At 58.6% G+C, this 22,042-nt stretch overlaps 1 protein-coding gene across 1 annotated transcript; it reads left to right on the forward strand.

Annotated features, from left to right (window-relative positions):
* The first annotated feature begins 77 nt into the window (after window positions 1–77).
* Window positions 78–19,845, forward strand: CYP26B1 (cytochrome P450 family 26 subfamily B member 1). Its single transcript, XM_086700865.1, has 7 exons — window positions 78–206; window positions 310–925; window positions 4,418–4,642; window positions 13,473–13,748; window positions 14,011–14,166; window positions 15,681–15,965; window positions 16,322–19,845. Exons 2-7 carry the CDS (start codon window positions 722–724, stop codon window positions 16,712–16,714), a joined length of 1,539 nt encoding a protein of 512 aa, XP_086556991.1. The 5' UTR covers window positions 78–206; window positions 310–721; the 3' UTR covers window positions 16,715–19,845.
* Window positions 19,846–22,042: the final 2,197 nt, after the last annotated feature.

Below are 22,042 nucleotides of genomic sequence, written 5' to 3' on the forward strand. Positions count from 1 at the left end.
GTCCCGGCCGCGGCCCGCCGGCTCCGCACCCGCGCTCCGGCTGCCGCGCCCGCCGCGCCGCCTCGCCAGCCGCGCCCGCCTCGGGGGTGCGCGGCGGCGGCTCTGCGGCTCGGGCGCGCCGCCGGGGGCAGCCCGCGGACGCTGGGCTCGGGCCTCTCGACTCGCCTCAGCCGGGGAGCCTTCCCCTTCGCCCCCAAAGTTTCTGGGTTCGTTGGAATTTTTGGATTCAGAGTTTTTTCCCTTTTTTTTTCCACCTAGGAATTTGAGGGGAAAACTTTTGACAAATCGATCGCACTTTCTCTCCGCTAGCTCTTACGAGAGAGGCTCCCGCTGGACAAAGTTTTCCAAAGTTTTCCGAGTGTGATGGTTGCGGGGAGAGCTAATCCACCAGCTTGATTCACGGCTTCATCTCACCACCCTCGAGCAGTCCCCAAGCCCGCTATAAGGGAACAAACAAACAAACAAACAAACAAAGTTACACTCCGAGTCTCCTCGAGTCTCCTCTCTCTCTTCTTGTAGGCAATTTTTTTCCTCCCTCTCTCCGCTCCCCTCGCAGCCTCCACTCCCCTTCCCGCGGCCCCTTCCTCCTTCTCTGTTTCGGCTGGAGGTACCAGGACCCCCGGCCGCAGCCTCCCCTCCCCCGCCGTTCGTGTCCCTTCTCATCCGGCCTTCCCCTCCCCCGCCGCGGCCGGCACAGCCAATCCCCCGAGCGGCCGCCAACATGCTCTTTGAGGGCTTGGAGCTGGTGTCGGCGCTGGCCACTCTCGCCGCGTGCCTGGTGTCGGTGACGCTGCTGCTGGCCGTGTCGCAGCAGCTGTGGCAGCTGCGCTGGGCTGCCACCCGCGACAAGAGCTGCAAGCTGCCCATCCCCAAGGGCTCCATGGGCTTCCCGCTCATCGGAGAGACCGGCCACTGGCTGCTACAGGTAAGGGCGCACTCGCTCGGATGCTCTCCGGGGTCCGCTAGCGGCGAGCGCCGGGAGGAGGGAGCCGCGGGCTGGCCAGGGGGCGCCCGGAGCTTGAAGGCACGGGTCCCCGCCCCGCCCCTTCCCTCCTCTTTGCGGGTGCCGTCCGGGCTTCTCCTGCCCGCCTGCGGCGTGGTTTGGAGCCCACTGGCGCCCGGTGCGCAAATTTTGGGAGTTGATACGAGAGGTCCCAGGACCCCAGAGGGCTCCCAAGATTGACTTTCCCCCGTCGCTGGCGACCCAGCAGGGGTCTAGTGGGCTCCCCGCGCGGTGCGGGCCAGAGGGGGCGTCAGGTCGTGAGCCGATTTCGTCTCCCCTTCGCGTTCCAGGCCCCGGTCGCCGTCGGCTTCCGGGGCTTTGGCGGTGTCCTTGGGACCCGAACACTGAGTCGGGGAGACGAAGGAGCCAATGGCACCCAGAAGTGCCCCTTTTAGACCCCCGGCTGTGTTCCCGCCGCGTCGTCGGCTGCGCTAGGTACAACTGCCTTGGTCCAAGGTCGGAGAGAGCGTGTGTATTTGTGGTGGGGAGGGAAGGAGGTACCCCAAAGAAGATGAAAAGCCTGAGACTCGAGGGTTCTTGGCTTTTAAGGAAAAGGGTCTATTTGCTTATTGGGTGGGGACACTGTAGCAAGGGAGAGAAACCTGGGATTGGTGTGTGAGATCCATAGAGTGTGTGCATGTTTGTTGCCAGACGCCTCACGACCTCACGCTGCTGGTGATAATGGGGGTGGGCGCATCGGGAACCAGACTCAGGTAAGGTAATGGGGAGATTAACCTGGAATTAACCTCGTCAAGTGCTAGACAAACGCGTTTGCAAGTGGATACACACAGAATTTTTTCTTTTGGGGGTGGGGGACGCCTCTGGTCAACCGCGGGAAGTGTGTCGTGTTCGCGTGTGCACCGGTGTTTGTCCGGAGGATGCTGATGGCGGTTAAGAGAAGCATGAATGTCCTGAAGACAACCCGGGCAAGGGAGAGGTGGGGCGGGAGGCGAACGCAGAGACCTGTGGGTTTAGAAGTGCGAAAGCAAGGCTTGAAACTAACAGACGCGTGCAATCCGCGCGCGCACCACACTTACACCCTGCCGGCCCCGCCCCGCGCCAAGTGACAGCGGAGCGGGGGCGAGGAGGGTGACGCGCGTTTCCTCTACGGTGTGGTCTTCCCAAGTCCCAGAATCGGCCCATCTCTTTTGGGGTTGTTCAGGCAGTGGGGAGGGGTTCGCTTTCACCGATAGGGCTACCCTCCGCAGAGAAATCCCCAGAGCCTCTCCCTTGCCGCCACACTTAAAGAGTTAACTGCGGCGGTGGTCTAGGCTTTTGGCCGAGAATTTAGGAAATAAAATACCTCATACGGGCATCAGCTCCTGTCTTGTTAGAGCCAATATGCGGAATGCATGGTCTGTCCCCACCTCCTTTTCCTGACCTTTCTCTGCCATCCAATGTCCCCCTGACCTTTTCTCTGAATCCCACAAGGTCCCCTTGGGGCTCCGTGTCCAACCCGCACAGAAGATGGGAAAAGGGAAGCAGGCCTACACCTCCCCTTCCATCAGCCCGCAGGGCCCTAGACTCCGCCGTGGGAGGGACATGGGGGATGCCTGTAGGAGGCCGCTGAAGGGGTTAATGGGAGCCCTCTGAATCCCAGCTTTATTTTTTTGGAGTCATTTATCAGATTTTACGGGGAGACCTCCAAGGGCTCTCCGTTTCCACCGTGCGCCATCTAAACAGAGCCTAGGGCTAAAAATACAACATTTTTGTATAAATTGGACTCGCGGCCCGAGCGGCCGCCCCTATGAAAGTCCTCTTTGTGAAGACCGTGGAAACGGCGGACAAATAACTCTTTATTAATGCCACAAAAAACGCACTTTAATTATAGTTAGGCAGATCAGAGGCGGGAGGGGGGCGGCGGGAGAGAGGCGGCGGCGACCTCGGAAAATTCACAACCCAACTTTTGTGTCGAAAGAAAAGAAAAACAGAGGAAAAGAAGGAGAGGAGAGACGGAGAGTCAGACGGAGCGAGCGAGACGGGTATAGCAGACGGAGGGAGGGAATCCCGCTCCTCAACCCCCCTTGGTCGCACCTCCATCCTCGCCTAGAATTCTCTTAAAGGGATAGACGCCGTCTAGAACCGCGGCAGGGTCGGAGAGCTCTCTCCTCCCCCACAACCTGGGAGTGGGGTGGCGTCCCCCCGCGACCCAGCCCCCCTCCTGGAGGCGCGGGCGCTCTGGGCTCTCTCCCTGTCGCGCGCCCGGGCCGGGGCCGGAGGCGCATGTGGAAAAGTGATTAGGGATCCGGGTTCTGCAGAGTCACTTTTCGGCTGTGCTGGGGTGTGTACACATCTAGTTGGAGAATACTTTTCCGTAGAAGAAAGGAAAGTGAGGAGAGAGACCAACCTAGGAAAAGGGGACCGCCGAGGTGTCCCTTCGGGGGTGCGTGACTCGGTAGGTCTGGAGTCCGCATCCGCACTTCGTTGGCGGCCGAGAGCTACGGCCGGACAGGTGGCGCCCCTCCCCTTCCCACCCGGTGCCGCCCCGGCGGGATAAGGGTTAACGTGGGGTGGGGTGGCGAGTGCCTACGTCAAAGGTGAGCGGGACGCCCCTGCCCCCGCCCCTCGGAGGTCCCCTCGGTTTCCGGTACCCGCGCGGGGGCCCGCTCAGCCAGCTCCTTTGAGAGCCGGGCCGGGGCCGGGGCTGGGGCCTAGGCGTCCTGGGCTCGCGCCGCCGCAGCCGCCGCCGGGGATCCGGTTACCTGAGACAGCCGCCCCGCCCTGCCCCGCCCCGCGGGAAGCGCCTTCCTCGGAGCTCCCGTTCCAAACTCCTGGGCGGCGACGAAAATCCTTCTCAGTTATTCCCAGGGCACATTGCATTAGGAAAATCGCGGCTCTCGGCCCGTGACCCTACCTTGCAGATCCCTCAGAGGGCCGCCGGGTCCCTTCGCGGCCCACCCCTGAGAACGGAGGAAACCCCAACCCCCTTCTGTAGTGACTGCCTCCGGGCACCGACCGCTCACCGCTATAAATAATCTTTGGCCTGCGGCCACCCCGCGGGGTCTCGCCAGCCCGTGGCCGAGAGCCTGGAAATATTTATTCCGAGAGGCTCCGGAGCGTGGGGCGGGGAAGCGAGGGGGAGGGGGGCGAAGGCTCTAGCTTTGGGTCCCGCGGTCCGGGATACCTTTTTCCTCCCGCAAGTCATTACTAAACACCCTCCCGAGGGGTGCCCCGGGCCTCCCGCCTCCTTGCATTATTTATTATCCTCTAGGCCCTACTTCCTAGTTCTTGTGCATGCTATGAAAAATAAAACCTTCGTGCGTGTTTGTGTGTGTGTGTGGGGGGGGAGCAGGGGACTGGTGGCCTGAGCGGGGTCCTCCGCCCCTCCCCCGCGAGCCCTTCAGGCTGGGCTTCCCGGACATCTCATCTGGAGATGTACGCTCTGAGAGAGGTTTTTTTCCGTGGCTCCCGCAGGGTTCCGGCTTCCAGTCCTCAAGGAGGGAGAAGTATGGCAACGTGTTCAAGACGCACTTGCTGGGGCGGCCGCTGATCCGTGTGACTGGCGCAGAAAACGTGCGCAAGATCCTCATGGGCGAGCACCACCTCGTGAGCACTGAGTGGCCACGCAGCACGCGCATGCTGCTGGGCCCAAACACAGTGGCCAACTCCATCGGCGACATCCACCGCAACAAGCGCAAGGTAAGCGCTCTGGGTTAAGAACCCCGCAACCCTGCTCCGACCCTCTTCTTTGTACCAGCCTCGGGTGTAAGGAGTTCGCAGAGCCCGGGAGACGCCCCCACTCGAATCTGAGACCCCATCTGTACACCATGCCAGAGGACCCCGCAGTTCCGTGCCTCGAAGTCTGCGGTCTAGGTTCCAGAGCTGACAGGCCTCCTCTGGGTCTGCCCGTTTGTTGGCTAGCTGTGCCTTTCCCACTACCAGGCCCGGGGAGGGGGGGGGGGCTGGCTGTTCGGGGTGAGGGAAGTGGTTTAGAGGGAGCTTGAACGGGCAGGGACTAGGGCGTCCAACGCCTGTCCTCGCGGTGCTCCACAAAATTAAAAAGAGAAAAGGGCAGATGGTGGTCCATGCTCCCAAGGCCTGGAAACGGATCTTTGTAAAACCAAACCTAGCCTTTCTGCCACCGGTTGCTGGATTAAGGTAGACGCGGCAAGCGCTGGGAGCCGAGCACCCTGTGCGAGACGGTCGCGGAGCCTCGCCCGGGAGGGGTGAGATGAAATCTGGGCCACTGCTGCGAGAACCAGTCTGGATGGCGGAGGAAGGGCGAGGGGTGGGAGAGCAGCGGCGGCGCTGCAGGGGATCAAAGTGCACCTACCCCCTCCCATAAAGAGGAAGAGAAAGTGGGTGTTTATCCTGTGGATTTCCCGAGCGCCTGCAAGAGGCGCGGAGGAGGCGAGCCAGCGCGCACGGAGCGAGCCTCCCCGCCCCCTCACAGGGCTGCGCCGCCGCAGCCGCGGCTCAGAGCGCGGGCGGCACGTGCTGTTTGAACTGCAGTAACCCGAAAGCTGAGCCGCCGGCGGGCGGGGCGGCGGCCGGCGGGCTTAAAGCCGCCAGTGAGGGGGCGCTGCACGACCTCCCCTCCCTCTGTGTTTTCCATTAGGTCAGAGGACTCATCCAGGTTTGAAACCTGAAGGGAAGAGAGGCAGCCTCTGATCTTCCCGGAGGAGTGGCAGAGTCTGGGAGGGGGGCGGGTAACGGTGAGCAGCCCTCTCGGCCAGAAGGCCATGTGGAGTGGTCTTTGTGAACGTAGGAATTAATCTTGTAGTATTTGGTGTCTTCTGCACTGCTTGCGACGAGTAGTTCTCCATAGCAGACAAGCAGACAAAAGGCGGCAAAATCTGATGGAAGAGACAACTCCCCCCCCCCCCCCACCCCACCCCGCCCCGCGATAAAGCACGTACTGGAAGGGGCTCCTGAAGTAGTCTTCCCCATCTGCCTCACTGGAGCAGGAAGCAGCTAACAATTCCAGGGGGCAGATGAGGAGTGGCTGGGAGGGGGCTATAGGCTCAGGAATGGGGGGCTTATAAAACGTGCTGGCCATTATTTTTTTCCTAGTCTTTATGACTCCACCCAAAGCCTGTTCCAAAGAGTGAGGAGACAGCCTGAGATTCAGAAACCCAGCTCCGGGGAATACGTCTGCTTCCTCATTTTATTTTTATAGAGGCTTTGACAAGAAAAGTTATCATCCCCTTCTCACAGAAGGGGACACAGAGGCTTGGAGAGTTTGAGGGACTTGAACCAGGTCAGGAAGCAAAGAAAGGGCAGGACAGGGCATGCAACACAGGCATCGGTGAGATGAGTTGTTTCTGGGCCACCAAGCAGAGCCCTACTTAGTCCTGCCCACCTGGGCTTGCCAGAAACTGGTGGTTGGGGGTGGGGAGGAAGGAGAAGGCTGGATCAGGACCAGAGTGTGAGACCCTGGGGGTGCAGAGGGCTTGCTGTTGCCTTGTGGTTCCACCCACCCGGTGCCCAACTTGGCTGTGGGCCTCCAGGTGGGGAGGGCTCCCTGGAAAGCCCCCAGGTTTGGCCCACATTGTCCATTTGGGAGGAGGGAAGGAGAAGGCATGATGAATGCTGCCAGAGGAATGCACAGGGAAGGAAGGGGGAGGGAAGGATAGGGATGGAGCAGGGGTGGGGCCTGACACTGAGAGCCACATTGATGGTCTCCCTCTTTGGGGTACCCTATTCTCTAGTTCCTTGGGGATAAGAGGTGGCCAGAAAGCAGTTCATCCTGACAGAGGCTTGAGAACCCAGGGCAGGGCGCTCCCAGTGTGTGTACTAGTTGATGCTTGCTATGTGGCATTTATATGGGTCCTATGGTAAGTGGGTGGGCGAAAGGGTGTCTCTCCCCCCCCCCAATCTCTCTAATTCAATTTTCCATAAACTTAGGTTTGCTGAGCCAAATTGAAGGCTTTGGACTAGGTAGACACAGAAGTGGGAATCTCGGTCTTTGCCTCAAGAAGTAGGATCTAGCTGGAGGGACGAGAAGAGAATGAATATTCAGGGGCATATTGTTGGTCCTGGAGAAAATGGCTAGTCTGCAGGACCCCAGTGCCCAGTGGACCCAGCCCGGGCAAGGTCGGGGGTGTGCCACGCACGATGCCTTATCCAGTCCACTCTGTAGTCAGGGACCTGGCTGGTGAGCAGGCCGCTGGGCCGGGCCCAGGCCTGGTTAGGATGTCCTCACAGGAAGTACAGCCCAGGTGTGCTGGGGCCTGGCTGGCTGGCGGGGAACTAGGAGCGTCACTGTTTCCATTGGGGCTGGTGGCCCACCCCTTCTCTGGGAGGTCCGACCAGATGTGCTGGGAAGGGGCTCCTTATAGCCATCGCTGCACTCCAGGTGTTTGCCCTGCTGTCCTGGTGGTCTAGGGCCAAGATGGGCGGGATTGTTAGGGAGAAAGTCCAGAAAGTCTTGCCCAGTCTAACAAAATCCTCTCTTGGAGAGCCAGGCCTGAGTCCCTATAGCCACTACCTCAGACTCTGTCCCTTCTCTTTTGTAACTTCCCTTCCCCCAGGGGTCTGGGGTGTCTCTGATAATGGGGGAGGGATGTCATCCTTCTTTGTGTGCAGAGGCTGGGGTAATTACCCTGGAAGGGTGGATGGAGTGTGGTAGGGGAGATTGGGGGGAGAGTTGTCAGACACACAGAGGAGGAGTTGGGGGTAATTACAGAAGCTCCAGTGCACAGCCCCACACACCAGAATCAGGCATTTCCTCTTTTCCTTTGGAGATAGGGCCGAGCCTTTCGGCACCAGAGGGCCAGCAGTTTCAGGGCACCTCAGACAGTAGTAGCCCTCCCCAAACTTGGAGAGCATCCCAGAGAATGCACTTAATCCTGGATTTCTGGTGTCCTGGAGATGGCAGGCATGGCTTTCCCTTCATCTCAGACTCCTGGCTACGGGGACTTCTGTACCCAAGGCTGAGGTGGGGGAGCAGCTCCCCAGGCTTTGGAGGTAAGGATTAAGAAGCCCTGCCTCCCCGCACACCATCCCTCAATGACCCGGCCTTTGGGCCCTGTCTTGGGTAGGAGTGGAGGTCAGGCTCAGGATCACTGCACCCCTCTCAGAGACCCTGTGCACCCTGCAGTCTGTGTTGGGGTAGAGAGTCCAGGAAGTGCTTCAGCAGGAGGGCAGAGCCAGGAGGGTTTGGGGGTCTTTAGGGAAGCCAGCCCAGACATGCTCTAGATGGCCTTTGGACCAGTGCACAACCTCTGGCTGCAAAGTCTCCCCAGGCTCAGCTCGGGGCAGAGGTTCCCACCTGTACTGGATAGGAGGGTGGGTGGTGCGGCCAGGCAGCCCCGCTACTGAGAGCTCTGCCCCAGCCCCTTGGCAGAGGCACACAGCCTTTGTTCTGCCAGCCCCAGAAGTCCTTCACTCAAAAGTTACTGTAGCAGTAGCCGGTGGGTGCAGGGGCCGCCGAGGGCGCGGGTGGCAGGAGCGGATCTCTCTGAAGGTCAACGGGGGAGGGAGCCCATGGCCAGCCAGCCGCCAGGGCGCCTGGGAGTGGGTGCCTCCCTCCAATTGCCCTGTGCCAGGCAGTGGGCGGGTGGGCTGGCTGGGTGTAGGGTTCACCCTCTCCCGTTTCCCTCCTTTCTCTGTCCTCCCAGGGCAGGGAGGGGTCCAAGGCTATGATGCTGGGGGTGTCTGCTCACTTTCCAGCCTTGGGAGACAATTCTGGCCTTGACAGGGAGGGGAGGCTTGGCTGGGGTCTGCTCTGGCCCTGAGCCCCCTGTGCCAGCCATTGTCTCTGTTCAGGATGGCCCAGGCTGAAAGACCGGGGTTAAGAGCGTGCCTCTAGGGGAAGAGAAATGCTGAGAGCAGGAATATAGTAACCAGAACAGCTGGCCTTTTCCTTAGAATAAACTTGGCCATAAAGAAGCGGCCCCTTAGGGTTCTTAGATAAATTCAGAGCTCCCGGGATTGGTAAGAGGGTGGCTCGTGGGGTTTGGAGTGGTGGGAGATGGGGTTCCCTGCCGTTGGTGAGTGTGGCCAGTCATGGTCTGGACTGTGACATTGGGAGAACCCTTCCCCCCTTGGGCCTCAGCTTTCTGAGGGGGTTTTGCTATGGCTGGAAGAAGGATGAGTGTCTCGGCAAACCTAAACCTTCAGATTCTGTGGCTTAGGTATCTGCCAAGGGCTGCTCTCCCTCCCCCACCATGTGCTTTTGTCCTGGGGACGGAATTAGAGCTAGAGTCAACTGGGGGGACAGACCCTCTGTTCCCGTAGGTGCTGGGAACCCAGAAGCATGCCCAGGCTGGGGGGTCTGGGCTGGCCCCTCCCAACCAGAGGGGCTGAGACGGGATTGGCTCAGGAGGCCGCCAAGGTGAAGTCCAGGCCCAGTGGAAATGCCAGGCATCTGGGAAGATGACGTCCTCTCTTGTCCTCCCCCTTACTTGAGTTTAAAGTACACACCTTGGCGTCACCCCTGTGCTGTGCGGACAGCTGCCTCGGAGGCTGCCTGCCCTCTGTTATTCTTTCCACTCCGCAGGCTGTGGCTCCGGTGGCTTGGCTTGGCGGGGTGGCCTGCCCAGGCCCCCACCCTCCTGGGCAGCCGCTTCCATTCCTCCCAGTCTGAGTCACTGGCCCAAGGAGTAGGTTCGCTCTCTGACTCTTCCCGCTCCCGAGGCTGCCTGTCCAGAGGCTGTCTGTCCGTCTGTGCATTCATGGCCACCAGCTTCGAGAAGGGGGAGGCTATTTGGCTGAGCAGGTCAGCAAGCAGGGCTCTGGGGCTCCAGTGTGCCACTCCTCTCCCAAGGGCTCTATGTGAGAGGCAGGAGGGGGAAGCATGTATAGAAACAATTATGGAGGATTTGAACCTTGACAAGCCCCCTGGTGTCCCACCCCTACCCCCTCCCATTCAGGGGAGAGAGCGAGAACAAGGATGTAGACCCTTGAGCCAGTTGCTTTGCTGGAGAAACTGATGGGGGTGATGGAGGGTTTCCAGGCACGCCCTCCAAGGCGAGAGCCCATCCTGCGCCGCGCCGCGTCTGTGCCTGGGAGTTCTCAGGTCTCCCGTGACACTCTGCTTTCTCTGTCCCGGCACCAACCCTGGTGGGAAGTCCATACCTGCTGTTCCCTCTGCAGGGCTTTGCCTGGGCCACAGCTGGTTCCCGATGACCTTTGTCCAACATTCTTGGCTCACTTTTGGGAATTCCTAGGGAAGCCCCAGAGGGAAACAAAGCAGCTGTGGCTCCTGTTACAACTGTGGTCAGGGCAGTCGGCTCTGGGGGCTGGGAACCCTTCCTCTCTTCACACCGCGCAGCTCCGCTGGGCGCCTTCCCGTGTGCCCGAGTCCTGACCCCGCCCGCCCGACGTGGCCCAGGCCTCCCTGTGCCCTGGCCAGCACCTCCGCCTCCTCCTGGCCTTTGTGGTGGGTGGTGGTTTCTGGGCTGCCTCGGCTGTGGGAAGTGCCCTCGTTGTTAATCCTGGGCACCAACCCAGAGATGAGGTCCGGGAGTTTTCCTGGTGCCTGGGAGGCCCTGATGTCTGTGGAGCCGCTGGGCTGGAAGCAGGGGCATGGACTGTATGACCTCTGAGCAAAGTCCTCTGGGCTCAGAGCGCCTGCAATCTCCCTTTGCTTCACTTCTCGGTTGGCCATTTTCTCCGCCTCGGGGGGCTCTGAGAGGAATCATGGGTGAGATGGCTAGGTGGAAAGGGACCCAAGAACATCCAGTTAAACTTCTCATGAAACCAGTGGGGAAACTAATCCCTAGAGAGGACAGTGACCTGCTGGCTGCCACTGATGAGTCAGGGTCAAGAAAAGAACCCTGGACCTGGCTGTAATTCCCTTTTCAGAAGCCCCAGCCCAGAGGCTTGCAGGTGCAGGGTGGCAGAGGGTTTCCTGGGGATCATTCCCAGCTCCCCATAAGGACCCCTGTCTTCCTAGAGGTGACGTGTGGACCTCTTACCCTCGGAGTCCATCTGCTTAGTCCCAAATCCCCCTTGGTCCTCCTGCCCTCTTTGGACCCCAAGGTTTGAGAAGGAGCAGTTCATCTGGCCATCACTAGAGGGCGCAGGGAATGTAACCTTTGGGGCAGGGCAGGGCAGGGCAGGGCAGGGCAGGGTTCCTCAATGGGTCACATCTGGCCAGTCCTTAAAGTGCAGTGGGGGTCCTCAGAGCGCCTCCTTTGGTAACCCTGGGATGGCCCCTCCTGGGCCACTGTAGCCTGCTTGGAGTGCGTGCATGGGGGCCTGGTAGGCCCTTACCAGGTGACTCATGCAGTGCCAGATTCTGGACTCTTTCAAGGGGACGGCATCTACTTTGGGACACATAGATACTGGCATTTATGTGTTCTGTACATTGAAAGGAACCACAGAGCTCACGTCTTTCAACCTCACCATTTTATAGATGAGGAAACTGAGGCTGGGGGGCATGATTAGGCCATGGTCACACAGTAAGTTGGTAAGTTAAAACTTAGGTCTCTGGATGCCCAGTCTGCCTTTGCAGAGTCACCACCCCATTGCATATTAGAGCGTAGCTGGCTTTGACACTGACCAGTCTAGGTCTGCATGGCCTCTGTCCTGTTATCCACCGCCACATGCCCACCTTTGGGCTCAGGTCTCCTGGTGCTGGGAGCCTGGCCAGCCCTTGGCCCCATCCCCTCCATGACAGTACTCAGTTGGCCCTGGACTGGCTGGTCCTAGGCCAGGTGTGGCCTCCCTCTCCCTGCCTGCCCCCACCTCCAGTCTCCTCACTGAGGCCTGGTAGCCACAGAGTATCTTTCTGCCTCCCTCATGAGCATTTTGCTGTTTTGTAAGGGCCCTTAGTTGGCCAGCACTGGGCTTTGGGGACTGGGCCCCATTCCCACCCCATAAGAGCCAAACTTGGAATCCTGAGGACAGGGGGTGTGTGTGTGGGGGGGGGGGGTACTGAGGCAGAGAGCACACTGCCTTTATCCATAGCCCTCTGAAGAGAGTAGCAGCTGAAGTCTCCCTTGTATATTCCTGGGACCCCCACAACTGAGCAAGGTGTGAGTGACCCATTCAGGCCCCGGCTGCCCTTGGCCACTTCCCATCATCCTTTTACATTTCAGCTGTCCCTTAATAGCAAGAGCAGCCCCGAACAGTGCTGGCTTCTCTGCCCCTCACTGGCCTCCTTCCCTCCCTCCGTCTGCCCACCGGGAATTTCGGAATGAAAGTGCTATTGTGAATGCCTGGCTGGGCCACTGAAGGGCCAGCACTGTTATTTCTGCAAACCAGCCCTCCCATTAGCCATGCAGGGCTGAGGCCAGGAAAATGTTACCTTTTCCTCCTCGAGCTGACTGCAGGGGAAATTCTCACATTTACAGTTTGTGCGGTGGTTGTGTTTGGGGGACAGGAGGGGAGGGTGAGCGCGTGTGTGTGGTTTGCGTGGGTCAGGGTAGGGGGGCTAGAGGAATATTTGTCTCCTTCTCCTGTGCTGTCCCTCCCCTCTCTGCCTTCCCCAGTGACCTTTCCCTCGCTGTTGGTGGGGGTACCCCCTTCTGCTCTGGACTCTTGGAGGGGGTAGAGGATGTTGGTTATGAGTGGGACACACAGGCGATCAGTAAATAAACTAACGTTGTCCCCTCTCCTGTACACTGTGGTCACCAGTGTGAAAACTGTGCTGGGGCATTTGGGTAAGGAGGGGGCAGAGGGTGTTACTGAGGAAGCAGGAGGATGGAAAGCAGAGAAGGTGGAAATAGGGACTCACTGGCTACTTAAAATGGACCAGGAAGATGCAGGGCACTAAAAGAGCTTCTGTTTGGCTTTGTGATCTTTTGGGGTGGAAGATCTTGCCCCCATTCCCCTGCCTCCAGGCCTGGCCACATTGAAGACATTTTTGTGGCACAGCTATTAACAGATGGCCTGGGATCTGCACCCAGTAGGTGTTTCCCAGGGAATAAGAGCAATTTGGTCTCAGGAAGTCCTGCCTGTGGTCTAACCTCAGACTCTCTTGTCCTCCCATCAGTGGAGAAGAAGAGCCACCTAGTGCTTTCCATCTCTTCCTTGGCCAGTCCTTGCACCTGTGTTCCACTCCTCCTGGGCGCTTCTGCCCCTGTGGCAGGGGAGTTTGGGAATGGGTTCCTGTCGTGGAGGGGCCAGCTCCTCCGCAGCCCTGCCCAACACTCCGTTGCATGCTCCCCAAAGCTGATACAGCCACATCGCCTGCAGACCTGCTGGCGGCTGGACTGCCCAGTCTGCAGGGCTTTGCCACTGTTTGGAGCGCATGCTTTTCTGGGCGTCAGGAAAGGAGAGGACAGCTCACATCTCCATGTGATGACATGGAAGGTCCTGACTTTGAATAAAAGTGCCCACGAATGGTGTTTTAAGCCTGTCCTTCCCCTGGTTCTGCCTCAAGGCACAGGCAGCAGGAGGGGCTTTGGAGGTAGGCGAGCCAGCAGGTGTTTGTGTCTAGAGCTGGAAAGCAGAGCTCGATTGGAGGGGGGACCCAGAGTCTCTGTGGCCACCGTCCTGGCTGCATGCTTCAGCGGGGCCCCCTGGGAGCCGAGAGGGCCGGCACGAGCGCCTCTTGCCACTGTCCCCTGCCCTCCAGGTCTTCTCCAAGATCTTCAGTCATGAGGCCCTGCAGAACTACCTGCCTAAGATCCGGCTGGTGATCCAGGACACGCTTCGCGCCTGGAGCAGCTGCCCTGAGGCCATCAACGTGTACCAGGAGGCGCAGAAGCTCACCTTCCGCATGGCCATCCGTGTGCTGCTGGGCTTCAGCATCCCTGAAGAGGACCTTGGACACCTCTTTGAAGTCTACCAGCAGTTTGTTGAGAACGTCTTCTCCCTGCCTGTCGACTTGCCTTTTAGCGGCTACCGACGGGTGAGCACCCAGGGCCTGGGAGGAGAGGAGATGGGGCATCCATGAACCCACTTGGAGTGAGATGGTGGCCGACCACTAAGACGCTCGCTGGTCACACAGACAGAGGGGAGGTGTCAGCAGAAGGGTGGGGGTGGAGCCTTCACCTGCTGGTCTCTGCAGTTTAGGTGGGAAGTTCTCAGAGGAGTCCTTTCCCCGTGGCCCTCCCGGCCGTGGGAGGGGGCCCTTTCTCTTTGGTGACCAGGTGGCCTCCTTCTCCCCTCAGGGCATTCAGGCACGGCAGATCCTGCAGAAGGGCCTAGAAAAGGCGATCCGGGAGAAGCTGCAGTGCACCCAGGGCAAGGACTACTCAGACGCACTGGACATCCTCATTGAAAGCAGCAAGGAGCATGGGAAGGAGATGACCATGCAGGAGCTGAAGGTGGGGGCGGCCTCCCCAGTGGTCAGCGCGAGCGCCCCATGCTCTGTTTCTACCCCTTCTGCTCCCAGCCCACAGGGACTGTCCCTGACCAGCTGTGGTGGCCCTCACTGCTTGGGGCTGGGGCACTTGACCAGAAAAGAGACCGTGTCCCCATCTGCTTAGTGTGCAGACTGATGGGGATAGACGAGAAGCATCCGCAGTGGGTGGTACCGCCCCCCACCACAGCTTCTGTGCACCCACACTCTCCATCCCACCCACAATCCCATCCACCATTTAGGAAAAGGTACTGAAAATTGGCCCCTAGAAACCCCGCGCACATTTGGTGTCGGTGGCTTCATTGACCCCCTCGACCCCTCGACCCCCTCCACCTCCCGGTATTCACCATTTCAGTGCATCATGGTCCCCAGAAGGGAAGCCACTTGCGTGAGGGCAGCCTCAGTCCTTGGGGAGGAACAGGGAGATTTGGACCTGACTCGGGTCTCCTCCCATCCTACCAGCCTTTTCAAACTGGTGGCACTCAATACCGTCTCCCAGCCTGTCTGGTACTCGCTAAGCCCAGTCAGGCTGCCAACACCATGACTGTCCACACTGGCCTCCAAGAAGGGCTTCCTGCTCGCCCCTTTTTAGGGTGGGTGTACCACCTGAGGAGGGATTCATCAACTCATCCTGGTCTCGACTCTGCCACCCGCATGCCTGCCGGGTGCCCACGGAGACTTCCTGAAGACTCCGCCATCCCCACTGTCTGTGCTCACCCTTAGTCTGGCTCCTGCTTTCCCCCTAGCGAGCCATTAGGAACTCCAGTGACCTTCCCGTTTGACAAGAAGTGTTGTGCCTCGTAGGTGGTGCCACGGCGAGTCAGAAACCCAGGTCCCTTCCCTCTCCTCTCTAGGCCTTCACGTGTAAAATACAGGGTTCGGGATGAGGTGACCCGCTGAGACCTTTCCCTGGGGTACCCAGTGCCCAGGTGTCTTGCTCCCCTGAGAACCCTGGTGGGGTCTGAGGCTTCTGGGGGCCACCTCCGCTCAGCCCAGCACACGTCCCCGTGGGTGTGGTCCCAGGTCACCTCCCCAACCCCATCAGTACTCCTGACCTCCTACTAGATGTCCTGGGGATGGAGGAAGGGGCTGCGGCTGCCAGCTGGAAAGCCCCAGTGTAGACCCACCCTGCTCGCCACGCCGGGCCTGGCTCCTTGAGATTTGTCCTTTTTCTTCTGTGAGCTCACTGCGCTGATTAGGCCTGCTGGGGCTGGCTCTGGAATCCAGCAGTGAGGGAGAAGCAGCCCTGCCCCAAGGGACTTCCAGGCTCGTGCCTCTGCCCTGGACTGTAGCAGCTAATTCTCCTGCCCAGCCGGGGGACTGGCCCCGTGACCTGTGTCTGTTGTGGCCCGGATGCCGCAGCAACATGAGGCTCAGAGGCAGGCCCAGCTAGATGAGCCTGGGGCACGGGGGATGCCGGTGGAGCGGGGCTGCCCCGGCGCTGGATCATCGACGATGCCTCTCTCCTTGCCGCTGCAGGACGGGACTCTGGAGCTGATCTTCGCAGCCTACGCCACCACTGCCAGTGCCAGCACCTCGCTCATCATGCAGCTGCTGAAGCACCCAGCCGTGCTGGAGAAGCTGCGAGAGGAGCTGCGGGCCCAGGGCATCCTGCACAGTGGCGGCTGCCCTTGTGAGGGCACACTGCGCCTCGACACCCTCAGCGGGCTACACTATCTGGACTGTGTCATCAAGGAGGTTATGCGCCTTTTCACACCCATTTCTGGTGGCTACCGTACCGTGCTGCAGACCTTCGAGCTTGATGTGAGGCTGGGCCCTGCGGGGCTGGGGCTTTGGGGATCCTTGGGAACATTGCTTTGGGGGTGGGGGCTGGCTGCTGGGAAAGAACAGCCTTTTTGTCAGGGTACTTCAGTACCCAGATGCTGGGTCAGATGAAGCTAACCCGGGTATCATAATGCAAGTTGCATGTGGACATCTGTAAACAAGAGACAGGACTAACATGCTGAGGGGGGAGCTGTGGGGGGAGGGGGTGCCACAGTGGCGGGCCTCTAGAAACATCTGGACCTGTGGGGCTGGCAGGCAGAAAGTCATCTGCCCTCTCTCAGACCTCCTCCGGCTTTCACCACCGTACCTCACCCCTGCCCCCGTTTTGCCTCCAGGGTTTTCAGATTCCCAAAGGCTGGAGTGTCATGTACAGCATCCGGGATACCCACGACACGGCACCTGTGTTCAAAGACGTGAACGTATTCGATCCAGACCGCTTTGGTCAGGCACGGAGTGAAGACAAGGATGGCCGCTTCCATTACCTCCCGTTCGGCGGCGGCGTCCGCACCTGCCTGGGCAAGCATCTGGCCAAGCTGTTCCTGAAGGTGCTGGCGGTGGAGCTGGCTAGCACGAGCCGCTTTGAGCTGGCCACCCGGACCTTCCCCCGCATCACCTTGGTCCCTGTCCTGCACCCCGTGGATGGCCTCAGTGTCAAGTTTTTTGGCCTGGACTCTAACCAGAACAAGATCTTGCCAGAGACGGAGGCCATGCTGAGCGCCACAGTCTAAACGCGCCTGGCCCATACCCCCGCCTCAGCCCAGCCAGGCGGGGTGGGGTGGGGTGGTGGTGGTGGGAGGCACCAGAAGGGTCGAAACCTGTGTGTGGGAGGGGGCGGGAACGTGGGGAAGGGGGAGCGGCCCCCCATACCTTACCCTCCCCTGTTTCCTCTCCCTGGCAAACCCTGCCCAAAGCCACAAGGGCCCCGTCCTTCCAGGGGAAAGGCTCTTCTCCTGGCTCCTACTTCTCTCCAGTCCCTCCAGTTCCCACCAGCTTAGCTTCTGGGAAGGGGCATGGCGGGGCACTCTGCATGCCCATTACAGTGTTAAAAGTCAGTGGCTTGGCTGTCGCATTTGCTTGTCATGTTCTGAACTGGTCCCACCTCTCCCATTTCTTTTGGGCCCCTTTAGTCTGAGGACGGGTGGTTGAGGGGGAGGGAGGAAAAGAGGTGCCCCGTTTGGGGCTCTCTTCAGCACCCCCTCCCTTCCTGCTTTGACTCAGACTGGTAGAGTGCCCCTCCTGGGGTGGCTGCCCAGGAATAGCATACTGGGTAAGAGAACACGAGTCACCCTTGGTAGAGTGGGGGGCTGCAAGCAGCCTGCAGGGGCCCCACCCTGTTGCCAGTTTGGACATTTGAAATTACCTATTGCTGCTACTTTTTCTCTCTCTGACCTTGGGGCAAAGGAGCCCCAGGCCCTGTCCTCCCAGCACCCTCCCTGGTGGCCCTGGGCATGCGCACTGACATCCTCACCTTCCTGCCAGGCAGCCTTGAGCCCATCCTACTTCCCTGTTACACACATGCCCAAGGCCTTTGGCTCACGGGCTGCCCGCTGCCCCTCACCCCGGACCCTCCCCACTCCCCCCATATTTATTCACTTATACAACCGAATCTTGGCGTTCCCGGGGACTGGAACAAGCATCTCTTCTGTCCCCAGCCTCCTTCCCAGCTGTCCAGGGCAGGGCTTCTGCGAATGGGTCCTCCCACCCACGGGCTCCAGACCTTCTGTGGGTTCAACCTCAGAGCCTCATTCTCCGGGTGAAGTCCAGTGCCTCCACCTTTGCCCCCTGGCGGTGGTGGGGAAATGGCCCCCTGCCTCCCTCCCTGCTCTGTCAAAAACCCTGTTCACATGGGGATTTGGAGGCTGCCACAAGCTCTTGCTTGGCCACTGTTCACCCCGGTGCCCCCCACTCCTCCCAGTGAGCATGGGGAAGTATACGGGTTCTTTCCTCTGACAGGGAGTGAGGGCCCCTGTTGTCCGTCCCTTGACCCTCACCCTTGGCCCTTTGCCCTTGGAGAGATGTCCTTGAAGTCCCACCCACCTCTATGCCACTGTCTACTTAGCCCAGCTCAGAGGTGTGGGGACAAGACGAAAGCAAGGGGAGGTGAGCGAAGGAGGCGGCCCGTTCGCTGCGCTGACTCAGGTCCTCTGCCGTGGTCTGGAGGCAGCTGCAGTGGAGAGGGTGCTGCAGAGCTGAGGAGGAGGGTACGTGCGATTTGTCAGAAGTGATTTGGCTGAAAACTGGCCAGTCAGGGGATGACTGGGGGACAGAGGAGTGGTTCCTGCCACTGGCATTTTGAGTGTTGGAAATTTGGGATGCCTCCCGGGATGGTTTTGGGGGTCTCTGGTGAGTCTCTAAGGGATTTTGTCTGTTTTCAGATTTTTCTTGGCTTTCTGTGTTTCTCTATTGGATTTTGATGTTATATAAAATCGACGAATCATCTTTACAAGAAAATCAAAAACACACATTAGAGACAGAAGAGTGCAGGATTCCACTCCCTCCAGTTCCCTCTCTGTAGCAGTGGCTACTGTGGCCGCTGAGTGGCCCCCTCATGGTGCTTGCAGACCCCCACCCGCCCCCACTCACATCCCTGTGTGGTAGGCTTTAGGGCAACGGGTTCATGCCTGGTGGACCGCTCTATAACCCCTGTTCTCAAGTGTTTCATTTGGTTCCTACATTTTCACCACTAAAAAACAGTGCAGAACAGGGGCATCATTGACAAAGAGACATTTTTAAAATATTAGCAAAATCTCTCAATCCACCCCCCCCCACACACACACATTCTGAAAAACAGGCAAAAATGTGTCAAGACTCATCAACGCTTGCAAAATATCTGCATGGTGCACCAGAATTTCATACCCATAAAAAAGCCCAGTGTCTGCAAGGTTCCTGGTCCATTAAGCTGACCCAGCTTGTCCTGAACCAGTCGCTTTTGACTGAACATCTAGGAAGGCAGTAAGTGCTACTTCAGACAGGAAGCCCACCAGGCCTGGCCCTGGTAAGGGGGTGGGGGGTCCGGAGGGCTCTGGGAGGCATCAGTGGCCTTCTCTTGGGGTGACCAGCCTGGGAGGGGCAGAGGGGAAGTCGGAGGGGGTCCCCGTGAGGAGGAAGGAAAGATTATTTACCCCGCTGGGTCTCAAAGGCAACAAGAAGGGAACCGAAAGAAGCTCTTGACTGGCTGACAGGAGGGTCCCAGTGTCGAAATTCAGCCGTCTCTCCTCTCTGTGTCCATCCGTGTCCGTGTGTTTCTTGTATAGGCTCTATAGAGGTAGCGCTAGATGGGTGATGTTTCCTCACTTACCATTCCTAACTATTGTAACTTGACATTAAAAAGACAAAACCCCACAACCCTCTTCCTGCCACGGGCTTGCAGATTGAAGCACTTTCGATGTTGGGCGCTGGCGTTTGTGTTCTGGGTACCATCCTGACCCTGCCCGGATCACTATAATATTATTTTATACACAAAACTTTTTTTTCATAAATGTTATAATTTTGTGTCTGTCTTTATAAACTATTATAAGTACTATTTTTGTTATAATTCAAAATAGATATTTAGTATAAAGTTTTTGCTGTTAAATATTTGTTATTTAGTAAAATATGAATTTTTTTCTCTATTGTAAACATGGTTCAAAATATTAATATGTTTTTATCACAGTTGTTTTAATATTGAAAAAGCACTTGTGTGTTTTGTTTTGATATGAAACTGGTGCCGTGTGAGTGTTTTTGCTGTCATGTGGTTTTAATCTGTATATAATATTCCATGTTGCATATTAAAAAAAAAATGAATGTTGTGCATTTTGTGATTTTGGAAATACTCAACCTGGCTCTTTTATAGGCTTCCATAATAAACCGTGGGGACTCACCCTTGTTTGCCTGTCTGGTCTCTGCATTCTCAGCATTGCTGTAAGGGTCCTCCCGGCCACCCACATGCCCTTCCCCTATGCCCACCTGCCAGGCAGGAAATTCTTCCCCACAACCAAGCTCACCATTCCTTGTGCATAGGCGCAGAGAGGTCCGTGCCAGTGCCCTGGAAGTAGTGGGTTCCCCTGGGTGGGGAGACGTGTAAATGTACAGCCACTGGTCCCCATACATTGGGGGATGGGGCAGCTGGGAGTTGTCTCCGCTGGCCGACTGTGGCCATGACCAGCTCGGCCGGGAGTCTCATTGCTGGACGAGGCAACCCAGAGCCGAGGCCCCGTCCTCAGCGTCCGTCTTGAACAAGGACACTGATGTCCATGGCCACACGGCAAATTGGGGAGCAGAGTTCAGTTCTCCTGACTTCCAACCTCGTGCCCTAGAGCACTTCTCAAAGCCTATTTCATGGGTGTTGTAGGAGCAAACGGGTTCCCTGATTAAATACGTTTGGGGAAAGGGTCAAAAAGGGTTGGGCAGATTCCTCCCTGCAGGACCTCCCGGGCCCTTGAACCTGAGGGCGGGCGTGCTAAGCGACTGCCTGGGTCACAGGGCTCCCCAAGCCCGTTTGACGACGGAAACCGTGTCCTCTTTCACGTTCCTCACGCTCAGATAAAAGGCGCTCTGCAACCTGACTCGCAGAGGGCAAAGGTGAGGCCAGCAAAGGGCGAGACGTCCAGTGCTGGGACAAGGAACTCTGAGGGTGGTTTTCAGGACTGAGGGGCTGGGGTGGGGAGAGAGGGCCTGGTACTGTCACAGGCAGGGCCTCATAGTACCCAGGCCGGTCCCATCCTCTGCCTTGCCCAGTCCCCTCCCCACAGCCTGGGGAGGGAATTCCCGCCCCCCCCCCACACCCCCAAAAAGCTAGCCTGAAAAAGGCGCTTTTTTTTTTTTTGTGGCTGCAGCGTTCTTTGTTTGTTTGTTTTGACACCGTTAGGTCCAACCTCAGTTCAGAGTCCCCAGATCCAGAGAGGGCTGCAGGGCCTCTCCCCACCTGGCCACCTGGACCCAGAGCCTGGCCACCCAGAAGAGAACCACCAACATCTTCTGAACAATGCCACCAGGGCAGGACACTCAGCCAGCCTTGTCCACCGCATCCTCGGCCCTGTGCCATCTTTCTGCTTCACCGGCCCCTCCCCACCGCCCTTAGGTCTGCTCTCCCTGAGCCCTAACCTCCACCTGGGGAGGGGGACAGCAAGGGGGACTCCCTCGTTTTCCATAAGATAAACCAGAGTCTTAGAGTGGCGGGGACTTTCTTATGGCTACATAGAAGCAAAGGATGGTCCTTGAACCAGAACTGGGCCACCTGCCCCACCCAGCACGTGCCCCTGTGGGACTCCCTCACCCGGAGGCCTCCAGGGTCAGTGAGAAGCAGCAGTGAACACCCCCCAACTTCCACCAGGAACCATGCCAGCAGAAGGTAGTAGTTTTTCAAAGTGTGAATTCCAGTCTCCTTGGCGGAATGTCCTGTGTGGCAGCAGAGGTGAAGGCAGCATGGTCCCTGGGCTGCCCTCAGTCTGACCGCCCTGCCACGGGGTGGGAGGGCCCAGCCAGGCGGCTGCCTGGCCTGTCATCACCCAGTCTGTCTGTGCCTCTCCCCCGTGGGCCCAGCGGGTCACCAATGTCCCCCACACGGCCGCCTGCCCTGGGAATCTCCTGGCCTGGAAGGAGAACACAGGCTGTTGTGGACAGGCAAACATGGCCACTGTTTGTTCAGGGATTGGGGCGCCAGTTTGGAGGGAGCTCACAGACCGCACATTCTGCCACCTCCCAGCATTTTTCCAAAACAGCCTGGTCTTGGCTGGGCCCGGCTGACCAGGGTGGCCGGGGACCGGGAGCCAGGAACAGGGCAGCGAGAGCAGAGCCTTGGGGCCAGCCGGGTGAGGTAAGCAGGTGAGGGCAGAGACCACGCTCCGTCAGAGCCAGCCTGTGCAGCTTTGACGTGCCTTGGAGGAGAAGAGAGAGAGAGGGAGAATGACTCTGTGTGTCCGTGGTGGGGCCTAAAGGAGAAACAAAGCTGGCTTGTCTGAGTCTTTGGGCCGAGCCAGCCAGGCTCTGCTCCTCGTAGAGACTCCGGAGCACTGAGCGTGGCATAGCGGCTCTGATGACGAAACAGCAGGCTGGAACCTGGGTTCAGCTTCTCATCT

The sequence above is a fragment of the Puma concolor genome, chromosome A3 (assembly GCF_028749965.1).
Source record: "Puma concolor isolate L17-30 chromosome A3, mPumCon1.1.hap2, whole genome shotgun sequence".
NCBI classification, from domain to species: Eukaryota; Metazoa; Chordata; class Mammalia; order Carnivora; family Felidae; genus Puma; species Puma concolor.

Excerpts from the sequence above, each read along its gene's own strand:
- CYP26B1 (XM_086700865.1), top strand. The coding sequence starts at position 722 with ATGCTCTTTGAGGGCTTGGAGCTGGTGTCGGCGCTGGCCACTCTCGCC. Across the intron at positions 926-4,417 it reads CCGGCCACTGGCTGCTACAG|GGTTCCGGCTTCCAGTCCTC; the intron begins GTAAGGGCGCAC and ends TGGCTCCCGCAG. Across the intron at positions 4,643-13,472 it reads TCCACCGCAACAAGCGCAAG|GTCTTCTCCAAGATCTTCAG; the intron begins GTAAGCGCTCTG and ends CCTGCCCTCCAG.